Genomic DNA, 19,764 nt, shown 5'->3' on the forward strand with positions numbered 1-19,764 from the left:
GAGCCGGACTTCATCCCCGACGTCAACTATAGGAAGACTTCGTCTGGACTCCTGCGGGAGCCGGACTTCGTCCCCAACTTCAACTGCAGGAAGACTTCGTCCGGACTCCTGCGGGAGCCAGACTTCATCTCCGACTTCAACTGCAAGTAGACTTCATCTGGACTCCTACGAGAGCCGGACTTCATCCCCGATTTCAACTGCAGGAAGACCTCGTCCGGACTCCTACGGGAGCCGGACTTCGCCCCCAACTTCAACTGCAGGAAGACTTCGTCCGGACTCCTACGGGAGCCAGACTTCGTCCCCGATTTCAACTGCAGGTAGACTTCATCCGGACTCCTACGGGAGCCGGACTTCATCCCCGACTTCAACTGCAAGTAGACTTCGTCCGGACTCCTACGAAAGCCGGACTTCATCCCTGACTTCAACTGCAGGAAGACTTCGTCCGGACTCCTACGGGAGCCGGACTTCATCTCCGACTTCAGCTGCAGGAAGACTTCATCCGGACTCCTACGGGAGCCGGACTTCATCCCCGACTTCAACTGCAGGTAGACTTCGTCCGGACTCCTACGGGAGCCAGACTTAGTCCCCGACTTCAACTGTAGGTAGACTTCGTCCGGACTCCTACGGGAGCCAGACTTCGTCCCCGACTTCAACTGCAGGAAGACTTCGTCCGGACTCCTACGGGAGCCGGACTTCATCCCCGACTTCAATTGCAGGTAGACTTTGTCCGGACTCCTACGGGAGTCGAACTTTGTCGTCCGGACTCCTACGGGAGTCGGACTTCATCTCCGACTTCAACTGCAGGAAGACTTCGTCCGGACTCCTGCGGGAGCCAGACTTCGTCCCCGACTTCAACTGCAGGTAGACTTCGTCCAGACTCCTACGGGAGCCGGACTTCGTCCCCGACTTCAACTGCAGGAAGACCTCATCCGGACTCCTACGGGAGTCGGACTTCATCCCCGACTTCAACTGCAGGTAGACTTCGTCCGGACTCCTACGGGAGTCGGACTTCATCCCCGACTTCAACTGCAGGAAGACTTCGTCCGGACTCCTGCAGGAGCCAGACTTCGTCCCTGACTTCAACTGCAGGTAGACTTCGTCCGGACTCCTATGGGAGCCGGACTTCGTCCCTGACTTCAACTGCAGGTAGACTTCGTCCAGACTCCTACGGGAGCCCGACTTCATCCCCGACTTTAACTGTAGGAAGACTTCATCCGAACTCCTACGGGAGCCGGACTTCGTCCCTGACTTCAATTACAGAAAGACTTCATCTGGACTCCTACAGGAGCCGGACTTCATCCCCGACTCCAACTGCAGGTAGACTTCATCCGGGCTCCCACAGGAGTCGGACTTCCACCCTGAACTCCTGTTGCAGGTCTTGGCCGAGATTCCTCGACAAATGATCCCCATCCGGGCTTCTACGGAGATTGAACTCCAACCGAACTTCGACTGACAGGTCTGGACCCCCTGGCAGACCACAATAATGGCCATGACTCTGCTCCACTTCCTGCGATGGATTCCGCATGGCTCCATCACTCTCTGGCAGACCACAATAATGGTCACGACTCTGCTCCACTTCTTGCGACAGATTTCGCACGGCTCCATCACTCCCTGGCAGACCACAATAATGGCCACGACTCTGCTCCACTTTCTGCGATGGATACCGCGCGGCTCCTCCACTCTCTGACAAGTCATGACAACGGACGTCGCTCCACTCTCCGCAACAGACTCCATGTGGCAGGTCACGGTGATGACCACGATTCCACTCCACTACTCTTCATAATAAGCTCCTTCTGGCCCCGAATAGTTCACTGCCAGACGGTTACAAACGTCGCTATTAATCTGTTGCACCCTCCACCTATAAAAGGGGGACCCCATATATGTTAATCTCTAAGTCCTAATTTTTATCTCAAAACTCTGCTAAAATTTCCATTCGAGCACTTCATTCTTGTTGAGGTAGAGAACTGACTTGAGCGTCGGAGGGTCTTGCCGGAGCAACCCCAACTCCGGTTTAGACTTCTTTCGCAGGTCCCGACGGCAACCGCGACTCCCTCGACTCCAGCTTCTCCGACGCAGGTGGATTTTTGCACCAACAGTTGACTTAGTCATCTTTTATTGAAAAAGATGAATGAGCAAGTAATATTCTGAGTTTGATACATATTGATGTATTTGCACTCATGAACATAAGTGCCAGAAGAGGGCTTTACTACATTAAAATCTTAGACAACCTATCTTGGTAAGGGTGCACCTTGCTTATGAAGTATAAATTTGAATTAATTGAAATATTCAAACGATTCTATGATAAAGTAGAAAAATAAATTGCAAAGAGTATTAGAACTCATTAGTTTGACTGATGAAGTGAATATCCTTACAGTAAGTTTTAGATATATTATGAGAGAATTAGATTCTCTCTCAATAGACCTCTCTTGGGACACCACAATTTTAAAGAATGTCTAAAAGGAGGAATCGAACTTTATTAGACATGATTCGATCCACTATAGGTTTGCTGGTCTGTCTAAGGTTATGCAATAGAGATTACTTGATATGTGCTCAAGAATGTTCTGAGTAAATCGATCACCAAATTTTCATATGAGATATAGATTTGGATAATTCGATGCTCTCTTATCTTAGGATTTGGGGTATCGAACTTATGTGAAATATTCTCAAACCGACTAGCTTGGATTTTGGTCTAATAAATATTATTTTAGGATATCTCAAAGAAATTAAGAATATTTCTTCTATCTTCTTAGTGGATATTAGATATTTATGAATCTTAAGACATTCTTTTTAAAAAAAAGTTTCTTAGTAAAGGAACTGATGTCATTAAGAATAAGCTTGATGAAGCTTGATAGGTAGAATAACCGACTCTGACACATAAACTAACAGAACCAAATTTGATTAGATCAAATCTAGAGCCCGATATAAAGGCATCCTTGAGGAGATACAATATAGTACCATATCAGTTGGACAGATACTTCGATTTGTAGGTTCGAAATAGGGATTTGATCTTCCATATTGATGTCATACAGGAATCTAACTTTCAAAAGTGACTTGAAGTCATTAAATCTGAAATAAAGTCTATGAAGATCGATAATGTATGGATATTCATTGATTCACTTGAAGGGATAAGACCCATAGGGTGTAGGTAGATTTTCAAATGGATAAGAGGTACAAACGAAAAGATGAAGACCTATAAAATCTCATTTGGTTGCTAAGAGATTTCATCAAAGTTATAGTGTTGACTATGACGAGATATTTTTCTTATGGCAATCCTCAAGTCCATTTGGATTGAATTAAACTTCTTGAAGTTGAAACATATATTTTGAACGTTTGATTTCGTTAAGAATGAAGAAGAATTCTGTATGTACAAATGGACTGATAGTTCTGTAATATTATTTTTTGTATTGTATGTGGATAAAATTCTCTTAATCGAAAATGACATCCCTACATTATAGGAAATAAAAGCTTGATTGTTATCTCTGTTCTCCATAAAAGTTTAGAAGATTATGAGAATCATCCTTAAGTATTTGTGAAATACTAAGGACCAATAGCTCATTTATGAAGAATCTGACTTAAAATCTGTAGAATATTGATTTTAGTTTCTAGTCAGATTGAAATGATAAAATTGTGTCAGATTATATTTTTATCCTAAAAGGAAGAGCGACATGCTGGAAAGGTTCCATACAGTATTTAGTAGCCAGTTTTATATGTAATGCAGAGTTCTTTGCAGCATTTAATGTTGGTAAAGAAGTAATTTGGCTATGAAAGTTCATTAGCAAACTTGAAGTGATTTCTTTCATTGATGGTCCAGTCCTTCTGTATTGACAGCAGTATTGGAGCCATAGCTCAAGCTAAAGAACTGATGTTCCATCTGAAAACTAAATACTTTCTGCATTGCAATCACCTTATCTGAAAAGATTGAGGTAAAGTCGACCTTAGAAAGATCGACTAAAAGGAGAACTTGGCTAACCCATTGACTAGAGCAATCGGATCTAAGGAGTTCGATGATCACAAATAGAAGATGGGTATTTGATACCAATCTAATTGGTTTTAATCCAAGTAAGAGTTGTTAGAAAATGTATCCTAAAATCAATCATCTAAGTTATAGATAATTATGCTCCATACATGTATATGAATTATAAATTAATAAATATTATCTGACAGATTCATTATACGGAATACATCTTTCTAAATAGAACTCATGTATTATGATGAAGTCCTTAGAGCTACTTTTAAAATGATAAAGGAGGATTTATTGTGTAGTTCTTAAATCCTACTCACGACCAAAAGATACAATTGTTACTAGGATGATAATTGTATCAAGTGTAGGTCGTTATATTCTATATTAGTTGGTTGTCCTCTTAACCAAGGCATGTAAAGACATGGATATGGCATATGGATGAAATGTAGGAGTATGTTTCACTGAGCGTGACCAACTTCGGAGTACTCTGCTGTCAAAGATTGCTCTGATGGGATATGGGTATAAGTATCCCTCTGACCTGAGACTGTCTCAATGACTTGCAAGCAACTCACTGTGCTTTGATGTCGGACTATCCGAATTTTTAATTTGATGATGAAAGATTTTTGAGTACAGTCAAGTTTTATGAAGTCTGAGTACGAGTCAAGATACGATTGACTGCTTCAAGTAAATTAAAGATGATGCATCACTGTATTTCAATTTAGCAAAACTTTGATCAGAGTAGTCCTAATGAGAAGTCATAGGATCTTTTGAGGTTGAGATACAATGTAGATCACTCATCTAGGATTGACAGTTTAATCCTAAGTCGTCTTTGAGCATTGAGAGTCAAAGAGAAGAATTATACGATAATTATATCCACGTAGATTTTTGAGTGTTGCTGAGCATACATTCAGCCTATCTAGATGTCGGATCCTATTGCTAGATGGTTACATCGATTAGTACAAAAATTATTCTTATGTTACCGACTTAGGTTCGAACCTATGAGGTCACACACATAGAAATACCTGTTTGATCAAATGACTGATCAACGATTATGAATCATTGAAGAGTTTAATTATCAATATGATTGATGATTAATCCTGTATAAAAATTATAATAAATTATATACTAATGGTTAGTAAATTAGAAAAATAATTAATTAACAATTTGATTATTAATTAGCTCAATTTGATTGAGCAATGGGGATTGGATCAGATCTAATTGAATGGGATTCAATTAGGTTTGCTTTGGATTGATTGGATCCAGCCCTAATGATAACAAAACTTGTTCCAATTGATCTTAGGGATGCAAATCAAATTTTGAGTTGAATAGGATTCAATTTAATTTGATTTAGGCTTGATTGGATCAAGTCCTATTGAATAAAAAATACTTTCCATAGATGAGGTTTTAATCTAACTAATTTTCTAATTAGATTAGGGCCTAATTGATTTTCTAATTGGGCTAGGACCTAATTAATTAGTTTATTATAACTAATTCATAAGTTAGTTAGGATTGGGTTCAAAAATTAGTTGGAGTTGGATTAAGAATCATGCATCTTATTTGGAGTAGGACTTAACCAATTCTTAACAACCCCATATGGCATTAATTTCCCCACGCCTCCTCTCCTTTCACAGTGAGAACCCATGCCCAAAGAAGATGCCGTGCCCCCTTTGTGATCCCGTAAGATATCCACATCCAAAAGAAGAGCCACGCCCCCTCTCTTTCATGAAGAAATAAAGCCACCCTCCCTCTTTTTGTCGCCAAGTTTTTAGGAGGAGGGCGTCCAATCCAACCCCATATCCTCCTACATAAAGCCCCTAATTCAAGCTCCTTTGGAAGGAATTTTTCATGGCTTTGCTTGCTGATTCTTAGGGGTCAAAGAGGGTCTCCTTTGCTAATTTTACAGCAAAAAAATAAGGAAGAAAAGTTCTTCCTAATGAGAGGAAGAGAAGGAAGAAGAAACATCTTCTTTCTAGTGTGCAGCCCTTAGAGAAGAAAGGGTTCTTCTCCTAGATTTCTTTTTATTTTTTTTTAGTATGAAAATCAGATCAAATTTAATTTTTAACATGAAGATTTAGAGAAAAAATATCAAAAAAATCTAGTTGGAGGTTGGGGGCTTCCTAGGGCTCTAGATCAAAGAGAAAAGGAAGAAGAAAGATCTTCTTTCTAGTACGCAGCCTTGAAGAAGGAGTTCTTCTCTTTAATTTTTTTTTATTTTTTTTAGTATGAATATCAAATTGGATCTAATTTTTACATAAAAAATTAGAGAAAAAATATCAAAAAAATTTGGTTGGATGTTGGGGACTTCCTAAAGCTCTAGATCATAAAGAAAAGAGAAAAATGATTCTTCTCTTGGATCTTTCTTGGGTTCTTCTAGGGCTTAGCATTGCATATTATTTTTTGCATGAGAAATTAGATTAGATCTGATTTTTATCATAAAAAATCAGAGAAAAAAAGTTCTTCTTAAAGACGTGAAAGGAAGAGAGAAAGATTCTCTCTTGTGCATGGTAGAATTGAGAAAAAATGGTTCTTCTCTTGATCTCTATCGTAGAGATCTGATGCATGGATCCAGGAAGAAAAGGAGAGGGTCTCCTTATTCTTCATTTTCTTCATATTTCTCTTAGATCAGCCAACAAAAGGTGTCTTTGCGAGCTAGCACTCTCGAGAAGACTGATCAGCACAAGAGCTTCGTGTGGATATTCGTACAGGCCGGACGCGTGTACAGCTACTGAGCATTATGAAGAATCAACTACTACGAATTTTGGATGCTTTGATCTGCTACCCGCACTCAGGTATCAAGTTTTAAACTCAATTCATATTTTAGATATGATCTAAATAAATATAGATAAGATCTATGTTTGTTAAATTTTAGATTTCAGATTTACATACATGCATATTAGTTCATGTCATAGACCCTAGGAGATAGTTTTAGATTTGATCTATGCATGTATTGTAGATTAAATTATTTATTCTATGTATGTTCTATTGTAAAAATTTTAAAAATATATGCATAAAACCATCATGTTTTCTAGCAATGAAGATCGATCTGCGCTCAGGTATTGAAATCTGATCTCAGTTTTATCGTAGATGTGATCTACAGCATAGATACGATCTATAGTTTTAGATTTCAGATTATGCATGTTTTGTTATGTCATAAGATCCATACTTAGGTAGTTTTCAGATTAGATCTGATGCATGCTAGATTAAAAAGTTTAATCTAGATCTGTTCCGTTGTGCATTTATTTGAAAAATTTTTGAATTACATGCATGAAACTATCGATTTCTAGCAATTTTATGGCATATTATGACTTTCTATGTGCAGGATGTCATAATATGATCTAAAAAATCGTGATATCCTGTGTATATTATGATATTTTACGTCAAATTATGACTTCCTGCATGCAGGATGTCATAATATGGTCCAGGATATCATAATATAGAAGGGATATTTTTGTTCAACCACTCTCCAACGTGTATTTAATGTTTGCAGTTTTACTTTTTCATTTGAAAATTTTGAATGATGAAAATACCCCGGTTATTTGAAAAAAATTATGACATTCTGTGCATATTTTGATATCTTGCATTATATTATGACATCCTGTGGAATAAAATTATGATTTTCTAAATACAGGATATTATAATATGGATATAGGATATCATAATTTTTTCAAAAAATAGGAATATTTTCATCATTCAAAATTTTAAATGAAAAAATAAAGCTGCAGATATTAAATATGTATTGAAAAGCGGTGACTACATGGACTAATTGGATAAGGTGATGCACTCGACGTCGAATTTTCTATACCGTCCGTGGTGCACAAAGAATTTTTCTTCAGTCCTATAATCTAAATCAATAAAACATAGAATCCCATCTTAACTTGATTTGATAATTAATTTAATCAATAAAATTATAAGAAGACATTTTTGGTGCTAAAGCTTAAGTCTCTCCTTCTCAATCTAAATTTAATTTTATAATTTTATATTTTATTTTTTATTTCTCTCCCGCATGATGGGGATATTTTGCATATGATCGCCTACCAGCACACGGTACATATCTCATCACCATTTCATTGAATTCACATCTGTCTCCCACCACGCTGCGGAAGTCAGCCGAGTCTCGGAGGCAAGAAGGTCGCCTCTGGCTGCTGCTGCTGAAATTAGAAGGAAAAAGAAAACAGAAGGTGAAGACAAACAGGCATACAGGAAAGAAATGCTGTGAGTGCACTGATTTCGGGGAGCGTTCTTACAAACACGAATACCTCGTCTCCAGCAGCACGGGAGCCCTCCCCAGTCAACCTGCTCTCACTCTCGTACACAAACCCCCTCTGAGAGCGGCGAGGGCATGGATAGATCCGGTCCTTCCCAAGGAGGGAAAACGGTGGCGTTGGCGGATCGGAACCGAAGATGGAGAGAAGGTGGCCTCACCTACGCCTACATCCTTCTCTACATTGCCTTATCCAGCGGCCAGATCTTCTTCAACAAGGCTAGTCGCCAGATCCCGCTCTATCATTTTCTTGCTTCGCGTCAGCTGAATTGATCTTTATGTTATGCTTAGATATATTTGGGTTTGAAGGACTTTTTTTTTTAAATTTGTTTTTTAATCCCATCGTCAGGGATTATTGCTCTGCTAGAAGTCCGGGTAGAGGTGTAGGCTTTGTGGAATTCACGGGATTGCCTACTCATGGAGGAAATCCATCTTAAAAGGTGGTGTAATCCTTATTGAGAAAGGTTAATAGAGATAAGATTTGGTCAGCCAACTGAAAAAAAAAAAAGGAAAAGATGATGATGACACCATAGCTCCCAAATGCGATATATTGGTTGTCTAGCACAACTTTTCTAATTCCTTTTCTCCTTGTTTATGTCTTTCCTTTTTCTTTCTCTATTTATGTTTGAGGTTTCCTGTTTAAGTAGTTCTTTAAATATTTATGATATTTAAACTTGTTTCCATTTTTTTCTTAAATTGAATTTCTGCACATCATACTTGTTTTATAAAATCTATTTAGTAGAAGATGAAGGAGGAGCAGGAGGAAGGAAAACTATTATGTACTATTTAGTTTTTGTTTTTTGACTGTTATGTTACTGCTTTTATCTTAACTTTTTTTTGTTGAATAAGTTAGTGGGAAAAGCATAACCATAAACTAGGTATTACATTTTTCATTTCTTATTCTTTCTTTTTGATTTACCAAAATTAACCTCCTCGAATATTTGCGATTTTCTAATTTGTCTTTTTTTGTTTTCTTGAATTTGGCGGCAAGCACATTGTGATGTATCCTGACTTCATTATTTAAGAAGAGATGCTAAACTAAAACTTGCTTTTTATTCGGAAAAGACAGGATTGCTTTGTTTGCGAGGAGTGCGAGACCTACATGTAGACAACTTTCATCAACAACAAGGACATTTAGTGGCTTTTCCTTTTTTCTTCCTTGGTTTGCTATGTGTGTATTTCATGATAGACATAGTATTGCAATTCTAAGATTTCAAAAATAAGAGAAAAACAAAGTGAGAGCAGGTTGGTTTCCCCCACCCAATCTCAGGGAAGATCTTGGCTCTGCCATGGTCTTTATGAATTTGCATCTGTTGAGACAATGAATTATTAGTCTCTCTTCTATGCTGAACATGAATTAAGGAATCCCTGAGTATAGGCATCAGCTGTAAGTATAGCTTTATTAAGCCAAGCCAAATTGTCTGTAAAAATCATCAACAAGCACCTTGTCTTAAAATGTAGATTAGTTACTCAGTCTTAGCATGATATGTTTAGAGAGCTAATGATGGCTATTCAGAGAACATCGACTTTGATGTGATTGGTGCTAGGATATGACATCAAGCATATTGAGCATGATATACATAGTATTAAATAAATCATAAAAGAGTTAATGGCTCTAGCTCTAATTTACCTAAGGCAGAAAGTAAAAATGGAACTTCATGATCTTACATAAGCCTTAGTCATGGTGAACATTGATTTACCTAGACAGATATATAAATAGAATGCAAAATTTTGTTTACAAATAATGATATCACAAAACTAAGAAACCTGTGCAGCTGATGGTTTCCAGCTGTAAGATACAGATACTTAGGGAAAAAAATGGCCTTCATCCCAGACAAGGATGCTTGACAGAGGAGCATGAGGCTGTTGACGGGTCCTATAGGATGACAAGGATTAGTAGGAGCTGGCCAGAATTAGATGGATGGGTCATTTTGTTTCGATGAGAATGAGGTTTGGAGTATCTTAAATTAACTGTACTGGAAATAGTGAGGTAGATTTTGGAGCACTAAACAGACTTTAAGTTATCTATAACATGGACTATGTATAAGTACCATAAGTGTGAAGTCCACATGAATATGCGTTTATGTGAGTAGAGTTATTTGCAATATAAGTCAAACTTATCACGGCAATTATTGGGGTAAAAGCAGCCTATGTATTTGTCTGAATAGTGCGATGGGTTTGTGATGAACTAGATGTTATTGTTCATTCATCTTTTACTATCAGACTTTCATTTTGATGGTATATGGGCTTGGCGATAAATCTGAACATGTGAACATTATTGGCTGATAGCTTAATGACTATAAATATGTCTTAAGTAACTTGAATGATGGATTTTCCTACAACAAAATGGCAAGTCCATGTGCACGTAAGATGAATGTGACAAACTACCAGAGTTCTTAAGGTTTCACAGAGAGGGTAGCACAAAAAGAGAGTACCTTAGTTCAAAAGTCAAAACATTACTAGACATTATGCCTTTCATGATCTATGGTTACACTATGAAACTCCTTCCAATCTGGAGGGCATATGAATTGGATTTAATCAAACAGATTAATTATAAGCTTGATGTCCTGCACTGTAACCTTTAAGCACAATTTTCTTCATGTTTAATTCTTTTGTGTCTTTGTAGTTCTATTCTGATATACATGGTACATATTTGTTATAGACATGTTCTAATTTTGCTTAGCAATTTTCTTTTTTATGGCTGCAGTGGGTTCTGTCCTCTAAACAGATCAACTTCCCCTATCCAGTGGGATTAACTTTACTGCACATGCTCTTCTCTTCTGTATTATGCTTTGTTCTCACAAAAGTCTTCAAGGTAATTAATCTTCATATAATTATGTTAGAAAATCTTTTGAAAACATTTTTGTTACATTTTGGTGATTGTTGGTCATATGCAAATTTGTTAAAAGGTGTTGTTCTTAAGTTATGTCTAGCTTTCAGATTTTTCCAGCATTTCTTATTTTTCATTTTTTTCTCAGGTTATAAAGATTGAGGGAGGAGTGACTCCAGAAATGTGAGTATTGAGTTATACCTTGCTTCTTTAGATTCTAGTTCTTTGACCTAGAATATTGTACAGCTTTGTAGAACAGATAAAGTGTTCTTGAATTGTTTATTGATGCAACCCTGCTGCTGATTTCGCAGCTACAAAAGAACAGGTGCTAGCTTGTTTGTTTCAGGCCTAGATTAATCTAAACAAAGTATCTGTTTCAGTATTCAGGTCTGAAAATCAAAGAACATGTGCTGTGGTAGAGCAGCAATACTATCTTATCACTGCAGAAGAATTAATGATAGAAGTGAGGTAAAGTAGTGGGAAGAAGAAGAGTGGGGAGAAAAGAAAGGTTAAAGAAAGGGATGGGACAAGGAGGCCTGCAGCCATCTTTTAGCCTCAATTAAATTCTTTGTACCATTTCCATGATCATGTAACAGCAAGCCAAAGAGACCTCTTAAATAATGCTACTGACACCTTTTCCTTTTTCGGATAGGGATTTAAGAAAATAGAAATAAATCCCAATAATCTGGGAATGAAATCCTTCCATTTAATGACTAGCTAGAGACTTAACAGCCTAAGTCACTCCTCAATAGGCATAAAAGCTGCTGACTAAATCCTAATGATATATGGACAGATCAAACCTTAGTTTGAATAGAAATAGAACTTCTAAAAATCTTTGAAACTAACCTGAAAAATAGTATGAAAGTAGGATGCAATTAGAAAATAGAATCCTACAACTGAAAATAAATTCAACCATAAATCCTTAAACTTCTGATTTATTTTCTTATCTATTTCCTGGTAAAATTTGCATGTCACATGTGCATTAAACTGGAATATTGGTTTCGTTATGAACAACGAATGCATGAAATCATCAACGCAAAACTAATCTTTCAGTATATCAATAGAATGCAGACGTGATGCACTTTTAATTGTGTTCCATCATTGCTTAACTCTACAAAATAATGGGTCATGCAACTCATACAGATAAACCATTTAGTATGTCAAAAAGGTGATATGAATGTCCTATGGTTATCTCTTTGTGGAAACAATTCACTAACCTTCAAGTATGATAATGCAAGGCTTCAAAAGTATGTACTGAGCACCATACCATTTTTCCGTCAAAGCAGTAGGGTATTGGTACCATGGTACGTATTGAAGCTGAAAGGTTCAAGACATAAAGAAAAATTGTTGGTATCCACTGGCATGAACGGTCATTGGTATGAACCACTATGCACCAGTGCAGATTTGTATGGATTGTACATACCAGTACATAGTTTTTCGACATCCCAATACCTGTATCAGCGTCTGCTTTGCATCAGAATGGTATGATACCAATATATCATCCCATTCTGATGGTTTTTCAATCCATGTGATAATGCTTTTAGAGGGGATTATAAAAATGTGTACTTGTCAATTTCGTAAATTTAAAATATAGTTTAAAACTTTTTTTATAAAAAAGAATACAGCATGAGGGCCACCTCCAAGGTTTAAAATGAAAATATCTCATAGTGAATGCATTGAGGAGTGGTCTACTCAGTGGAATGAAGCCCCCTTGGCTATAAGTAAATACAAAAAATCCATATCTTTTAGATCCAACTTATGAATCAAATGCTCTACCACTTGAACTAACATCTGTTACACTTGTGCCACAGTCCAGGCCGTTTACACTAGCCATCTTAAATTAGTAAATATATGAGCCAAACATTTTGCAGATTGATGGGATTAGAGCCAATCAATCATATTTTTGTTCCCCTTGTATCATTTGCATGTATCACATTCAATGGAATCAAAATCATTTATGATGCATAATCGTCTTTTTTGATTCATTTGCATGCATAATAGATGTCACGCAAGTTAAATAAACCACGGGAAATCAGACAGTAAGAAACCTAAACCTGAACTTACAATTCTGAATAACAAGAACAAGAATTCTAAACTGATGAACGACCATGACAGAAATATGTAGGATCACCAGAAATTTCTGTCTAAGCATGACTACTTAACCTAGTATGAATTGGGTGGACTGCAAGAGTCATTTGTTACTTTAGCATTTTTCAAATGATAATGTCACCATGGAGATTGGCTGGAGCATATGGAGGCCATGTTTGTGCCCCATATTCTTAAGTGGATCCTTCCTTGATGCTGATGTCATGCTGGAGATCTAGAAGAGACTCTGACACATTGTCTTTATATTAATGTAACTGCTGGGGACTTACTGTTGGATTCTAATGAAACCAGCATTCGCTGAACCATCTTGAGCCGGGTGGTTCAGGGCGTTCCATGCCATACCGGCTGCAAATTGGGACGGTTCGATTGGTCAAATTAGAACACCGGATGAGAGAGAGAGGGAAAGAGAGGAAGAGAGAGAGAGAGGAGGGGAGGGAAAGAGGGGCCGCCACCGTTAGAGGGCCAACAGTGGCCCGTCGAGGCTGCTAGAGGGCCGTGGAGGCCTCCACGGCTCAGTGTCATCCGATAAGACGTTTAATCGAAATATATAGAGAGAGAGGGAGAATGATGGTACCAGAGGGAGGCATAGCCGGTGGAGAGGTTGTCAGGGGGTGTTGGGTGGCTGCATGGCCATCGGACAGTGGAAACGCATGGGCGGGCCGCGGTCGGCCACGGCACAGGGCGACCACTCTTGTTTATCGCATTTTTTTAAAAATGATGATGAATAGGGAACCCATTGTAGGCTTTATTGAGGTTAAGATTTTTTAAAAAGGCCCCATAAAATAGGGGTGATTGTCCCTGTTTCATGCTCATGGAATCGCAGCCCGTCATTTCGCCATCCGATGGCCATGACGGCCAATCGTAGGCTCTCTGGTGGCCTCTCCGCTGGCTTTCCTCCCTCCTTTTCTTTCCCTCCTCTCCTCTCTCTATATCTCTCTCTTGATTGAGATTTGCCATAGGAAGTGGACGCCTTGGCGGCTCTCCGAGCGCGCCTGTTGCTTGCATGAGGCCACCATCAGCGTCTCCTTCGGCCACACTCTTCCTCCTTCTCCCTCCCCTTCCCTCCCCCTCCCCTCTTTCTCTCTTTTCCTCCTCCCTAGTTCGTTTCTTCTCTTCTATGTCGGTTTCATGCCGGTCCGATCTGATACGGACCCGTACTGACTCGTACCGCCAGCTAGTCGGCATGGATCTCGATTTTGGTTCTGCGGACCTGGAATAAAACCCTTCTATATTCCTTTTTGGTTAGTCCTATTGCAGTCCATAAGAATTGTTACAGTCTGAGGATCTTAGTGGCACCATGCTTGAAAACCTATATCAATCTTGCCAAGTTCTTGTTAGAGTTGGAAAGGCTATATGAACGATAGATTTACTGGCCCCACATCTACAAAGTGCCCCCACTTCCTTGGTTGGGGATCAAATGAAGCACTTTTCTGGCCCTACATCTACAAAGTGCCCCCACTTCCTTGGTTGGGGATCAGATGAAGCACCTGATCTCTTTATCTGACACTTTGTATAAGGTAGTATGCACACATACAGGTTTGGTAGGATTCTTGCATGGATGTCCATATCGCATGTTTAGTTGGATGGCCTTAGCTTTTATTTTGATCTGAATACTACAAAGACTTTTTTGCAATAATTTTTTGTTCTTTTATATGATGATAAAACTTTTCTACTTTTACCTTTCATAACAAGTTGTGTTTGTTGTTGAAGACTGATTGCTTAATTAATACATGTTCCTTGTAAATTTCTTCTGGAAAATGTTTCATTTATATGACAAGGGATATAGGGTTTAATATAAAATGCACAATATAAAGATTACATTAAAGAAATATGTGATACAGTCACACAAATACACTATTTTAGTAATAGGTAATTTCAAAAAGGAAAGGCAATAGAGAAAGTCTTATGGAGAAATCCTGTGTTGCCACTATATCCTTGAAAGGATGCTTTCTTAAGTTTTTTTTTCCCCTATTCTAACTTGTTCATGGATGTACTGTTAAGTGTGATATTGATCTGTGTCATGGTTTTACGTACCAACTATACTAGTCGGGATGGGTGGGATAGGGCATACAATATTGACCTGGATGGTATTGGTGTGGTACTGGGGCTTGGTATGCCCTTGTACTGGTAAATGGTATAGGTGCTATTCCAACTCCAACATTGTACTATGTGTTAGTACAGAGGTGTATTGTACTATATTGGCCATACCAGTACCAAGCCCTAAAACATTGATCTCTATAGGGTCAAGTACCACAAATACAACATAATGAATATGATAAAACACTTATGAAGCTGGTTCAAATGGATTTTAATCAGGTTTCCAGTTGTTGTTCAGAAAAAAACCCTCTATAGAAGATCCTCATAGTTTAATGTGGGGAGAAGTAGATCTACATATTCCAGAATTTCAGAGGCCTCATATGATGTGGAAGAGGGTTATAAAATCCAAATAATCTGTTGGCTGGAAGGTCAGAAAGCTAACAAATCATTAGGTCAGAAAGCAAAGAACTATGCAGAAAATAATACCGAAGCATTATGCTATAATAACTGGGAAGCCAAACAACCTTTTTTTGTGCATAAGCCACATTTGAAATAGCAGAGAAAAAATTTTCTTCAGCAAACAAGTATCAAATACATATGAGAGGAAAATGGTGAAATGAGGAGAGTAGTAGAAGAAAAGAGAGGAGTTGAAAAGGGCAATGGTTGCCCAAAGAAGAAAGGTCATTTCTTTTCACTCATCAAGAGTTATGAAGTTTATATGGGTGGCAACCCTTTTTTCTACAATAAAAATTCTAAATCCTAAATCCTAATTCTATGACATTCTAAAACACCATAATAGAGGGGCCAGTAGAGAAAAGATGGGGAAATAAAGGGCATGTGGATGAGGAGACACATATCCCATTCTCATGTTCATTTCCTTGATGCTTTTAGGAAAGCATAATTGGATAAAGATTAAGAAAAATAATAACTATTTCAGATAACCAATTTGGATGGATTTATGCCTGAAAGACATTAATGAGAGATTTTACTTAGACAATTGATAGAACAATAATGAGAAAAAGGAAAAGTCTACATATGGTCTTTATTGACTTAGAGAAAGTTTATGATAAGATATCTAAGGAAAGTAACTCAGTGGGCTTCAAGAAACTAGCATGTATATAAATATTACATTGAAATATTTGTGGGCATGTTTGTTGGGTCATTGGTGAATATTATGACTTTTGGTACAATTGTATTTTTAGTTACCATAGGCTTGCATCAAGGATCAGCACTAAGTTCATATCTTTATGCACTTATTATGAATGAACTTAGTGCTAGTATTCAAGAAGATGTATCGTGGTATATGTTATTAGCAGATGACACAGTGTTGATTGATAAAAAGAGAACTAGTTTAACTGTTAAAACGGATTTATCAACGGAATTGTAGAGCAAGGATTCAGATCCCAGCGGGATGTCCCGTGGGACATTGAGATGGGGTACCATCCCATGTATTGGGACAGGACAGTTTCGCTAGCGTTCCAGCATTCCGATCGGGATATCTTGGGACATCCTCTGTCCATGAGTCCTCCAACCTAAGCAAAAGTGGAGTTGAGTTAATCCGTACTAGCTGGAGAGGAGTTGTAGTACAGCATGCCTTCAGTTTCAAATCATCAAAACAATGGGGCTGAGTATGAAGCCCTTCTCACCAGCCTCAAGCTCGCCTAGGAACTTAAAGTTTGGTGTCTCAAAGCTCTCAATGACTCCTAGTTGGTTGTTAGGCAACTTCAAGGAGATTGTGAAGCCAAAAGCCTTCGGAATGCCAAAATAGCTCCAGAAGGTAAGGGACGTCTCATCAACCTTTGAGAAGTTTGAGATTCTGCAAATACTCAAGTTGAAAATGATAGAGTCGATCTGCTCTTGAAGCTAGCAACCTAAGGATGCTTTGATCTCTTGAAGATGGCCTATTTGGAGGTGCTTGATAAATCGAGCATTGAGATAGATCCAGTTCTAGTTTTGCAAGTCGAATTTGAACCAAATTGGATTGACCCACTGGTGGATTACCTTCAAGATGAGAAACTTCTCGAGGATAGAAAGAAGGCTTGGAGAATCAACAACCAAGCAACATGCTATGTTCTATTAGAAGGGAGACTCTATAAAAGGTCATTTTCTCTATCCTTTCTCAGATACCTTTGACCTTCTGAAGCAGAATATGCCTTCTGAGAGTCCATGAAGGAATCTACGGAAACCATCTAGGGGCAGGATCTTAGCTTACAAGGTCTTGCGGCAATGTTACCATTGGCTGAGCATATAGAGGGATGCAACCGACTTTGTGAAGAGGTGTGACCAGTGCCAACGACACGTTAACATCCCATGTTGGCCGGTAGCCCCACATATCGATCAAGCTCCTTGGCCTTTCTAGCCTGATAGGGGATGGACATCCTTGGATCTTTCCTACAAGCTACTGGGCAATGGAAATTCTTGATAGTGGCCATCAACTTTTTCACCAAATGGTTCAAGATTGAGTCTTTGGCTTCGATAATTGCGAAGAATGCCTGAGATTTCATTTGGAAGTTCATCATATGCCGCTTTAGACTCTCTATGTCATCATTATTGACAATAGAAAGCAATTTGATAATGCCCACTTTAAAAAAGTTTTGTGCTGACTTGCATATTGATCATTGGTTCACTTCAGTTGAACACTCTTAGGCCAACGAAGAGGTTGAAGTAACTAATAGAATCATTCTTAAAGAAGACATGGTTGGATTAGGCCAAAGGGCTTTGAGGTAGACGAACTCCACAGCATCTCTATGCTTATCGGATTGCTTACTGGACTCCTACAAGGGAACATCTTTCAACCTCGCCGAAGTAGTAATTCTCTTGGAAATTGGTCTGCCTTTTCATAAGATGGATTCTTTTGATCAGCAAGGGAATCTAGAAGACCTTCAAGCCCACTTGGATCTCCTTGAAGAGAAGGAAACAAGCTTGGGTTCAAATGGCAGAATATCAGCAATGAGTATCTTGGTATCATAACTCTTGAGTGAAAGTTAAATTCTTTCGATCTAGAGATCTGGTGCTTAGGGAGATTGAGGTGGCCCAGCCAATAGAGCACGACAAACTTGAACCAAATTGAAAAGGACGGTACAGGGTTTTCGAGGTCGTATGCCTTGGAACCAACCTCTTGGAAGACTTGGATAGGTTTCCCATCAAGGGATGAAAAACTCAATTGATCTCCAACCATATTACAATAAAATGTATCTTTACATATTTTATGAACCTGACTTATAAATGAAACTCCTTGTAAGAAATTTTCTCAGGTGTTTTGGATCAGGTACGTGGCTTTCAAGCCAGCCATAAGTCAACACATTTCATAATGACTATCGATAGATGCTCTCTAGCATGGCGGACGGAGTGGGCCATCTAATGGCCCCGAGGACGCAACACCTCCATTCGTTGGACGAGCCATCTCAGGGCCCCAAGGAGGCAACACCTCTGTTTGTCAGATGAGCTATCCGACAATCCCGGCATTCTAGCCCTTATGTTGAAAGCGTGGTGACCTATTGACCTCTTCAGGTGGGAAAGCCCAAGCGTACATTCAGACCTTTGCATCGGAGGCTTGGTGACTTAATCGATCTCTTTAGGCTAGGACAGCCCAAGCACACATTCTAGCCCCTATGTTGATGGTTTGATGACTCAATTGACCTTTGTAGACCCAGACAGCCCAAGCACACATTCCGATACCTGCATAGAAGGCTTGACAACTTAACTGGCCTCTTTAGGCCGGGATAGCCCCAGCATCCATTTCGCCATGTCAAAGGTTTGGTGACTTAACTGACTTCTTCAGATCGAGACAGCACAAGCACGCATTGCGGTCCTCATGCTGAAGGCTAGATGACCTAATTGATTTTTCATGGTCGAAGATCATCCAAGTGAAGGTATTTGGAGTCGGTCTCCGACCAAAGCAACCTAGGTCATAGTATAGACTAACAAAGTAGCTGCCCAACACTTGGAGAGCCCTAACAACTCCAGGATTAAATACCTTCTGTGGGCAAACACCAAGTTTGCACTTCGGTCATGCCTTGCTGAGGTTGGGCAGCAAGGTCCCTGGTGAGCTCCTCATAGTTGATCAGCAAGATTGAGGCTAGGCGGGTAAGGTCCAAATGCTACTTCAACAACAAGTCCACACCTTGGCTCCGAGCGGAGGACCGACCGAGCTGATAATCACTTATATCAATGTTGACACAATATTCATCAAGACAAGAAGCATAGAAAGATAAAAAGGATTTTTCTATTCATTGTCATTTTTTATTACAGAAGTGTCAGCCCAGAATTCAAGCATGTTTACAAAAAAAGATAAAACCTAAATCTATGGGTGGATCAACTGAAGTAGCTGTTGATCAAAATGCCGTGCCTTGCCTCGACCATAGCTCCATCCTCATCAGAAAGCAGCTCCAAGATGGCTGAACTCTTGTCGACTACTACATTCTTCTAGTCCAACCTTGTGCCTGTTGGATGTATGTCCTAGAAGTCAATATGGCTGATACATTGTAATAATTCTAAAGTACAATTTTGTACTTAAAACATTGATTTGATCAATAAAAAGGCAAGTTTTATTTTCATTCAAATGTGATA

General features: G+C 38.9%; 1 protein-coding gene across 4 annotated transcripts in view; it reads left to right on the forward strand.

The window, feature by feature from the left end:
* Positions 1 to 8,019: 8,019 nt before the first annotated feature.
* LOC105035150 (probable sugar phosphate/phosphate translocator At3g14410) overlaps positions 8,020 to 19,764 on the forward strand; it is a 30,307-nt gene continuing 18,562 nt past the window's right edge. For 2 of the 4 annotated variants that reach the window (XM_073257935.1, XM_073257934.1), the window contains exons 1-3: positions 8,020 to 8,441; positions 10,930 to 11,037; positions 11,201 to 11,235. In XM_073257935.1, the coding sequence (XP_073114036.1) occupies positions 8,301 to 8,441; positions 10,930 to 11,037; positions 11,201 to 11,235 (284 nt within the window). In that variant the 5' untranslated portion in view covers positions 8,020 to 8,300. The remainder of the gene's footprint in view (positions 8,442 to 10,929; positions 11,038 to 11,200; positions 11,236 to 19,764) is intronic. The other 2 variants (XM_010910591.2, XM_010910590.2) reach the window with 2 other exon arrangements.

The sequence above is a fragment of the Elaeis guineensis genome, chromosome 5 (genome assembly GCF_000442705.2).
Source record: "Elaeis guineensis isolate ETL-2024a chromosome 5, EG11, whole genome shotgun sequence".
Taxonomy (NCBI): domain Eukaryota; kingdom Viridiplantae; phylum Streptophyta; class Magnoliopsida; order Arecales; family Arecaceae; genus Elaeis; species Elaeis guineensis.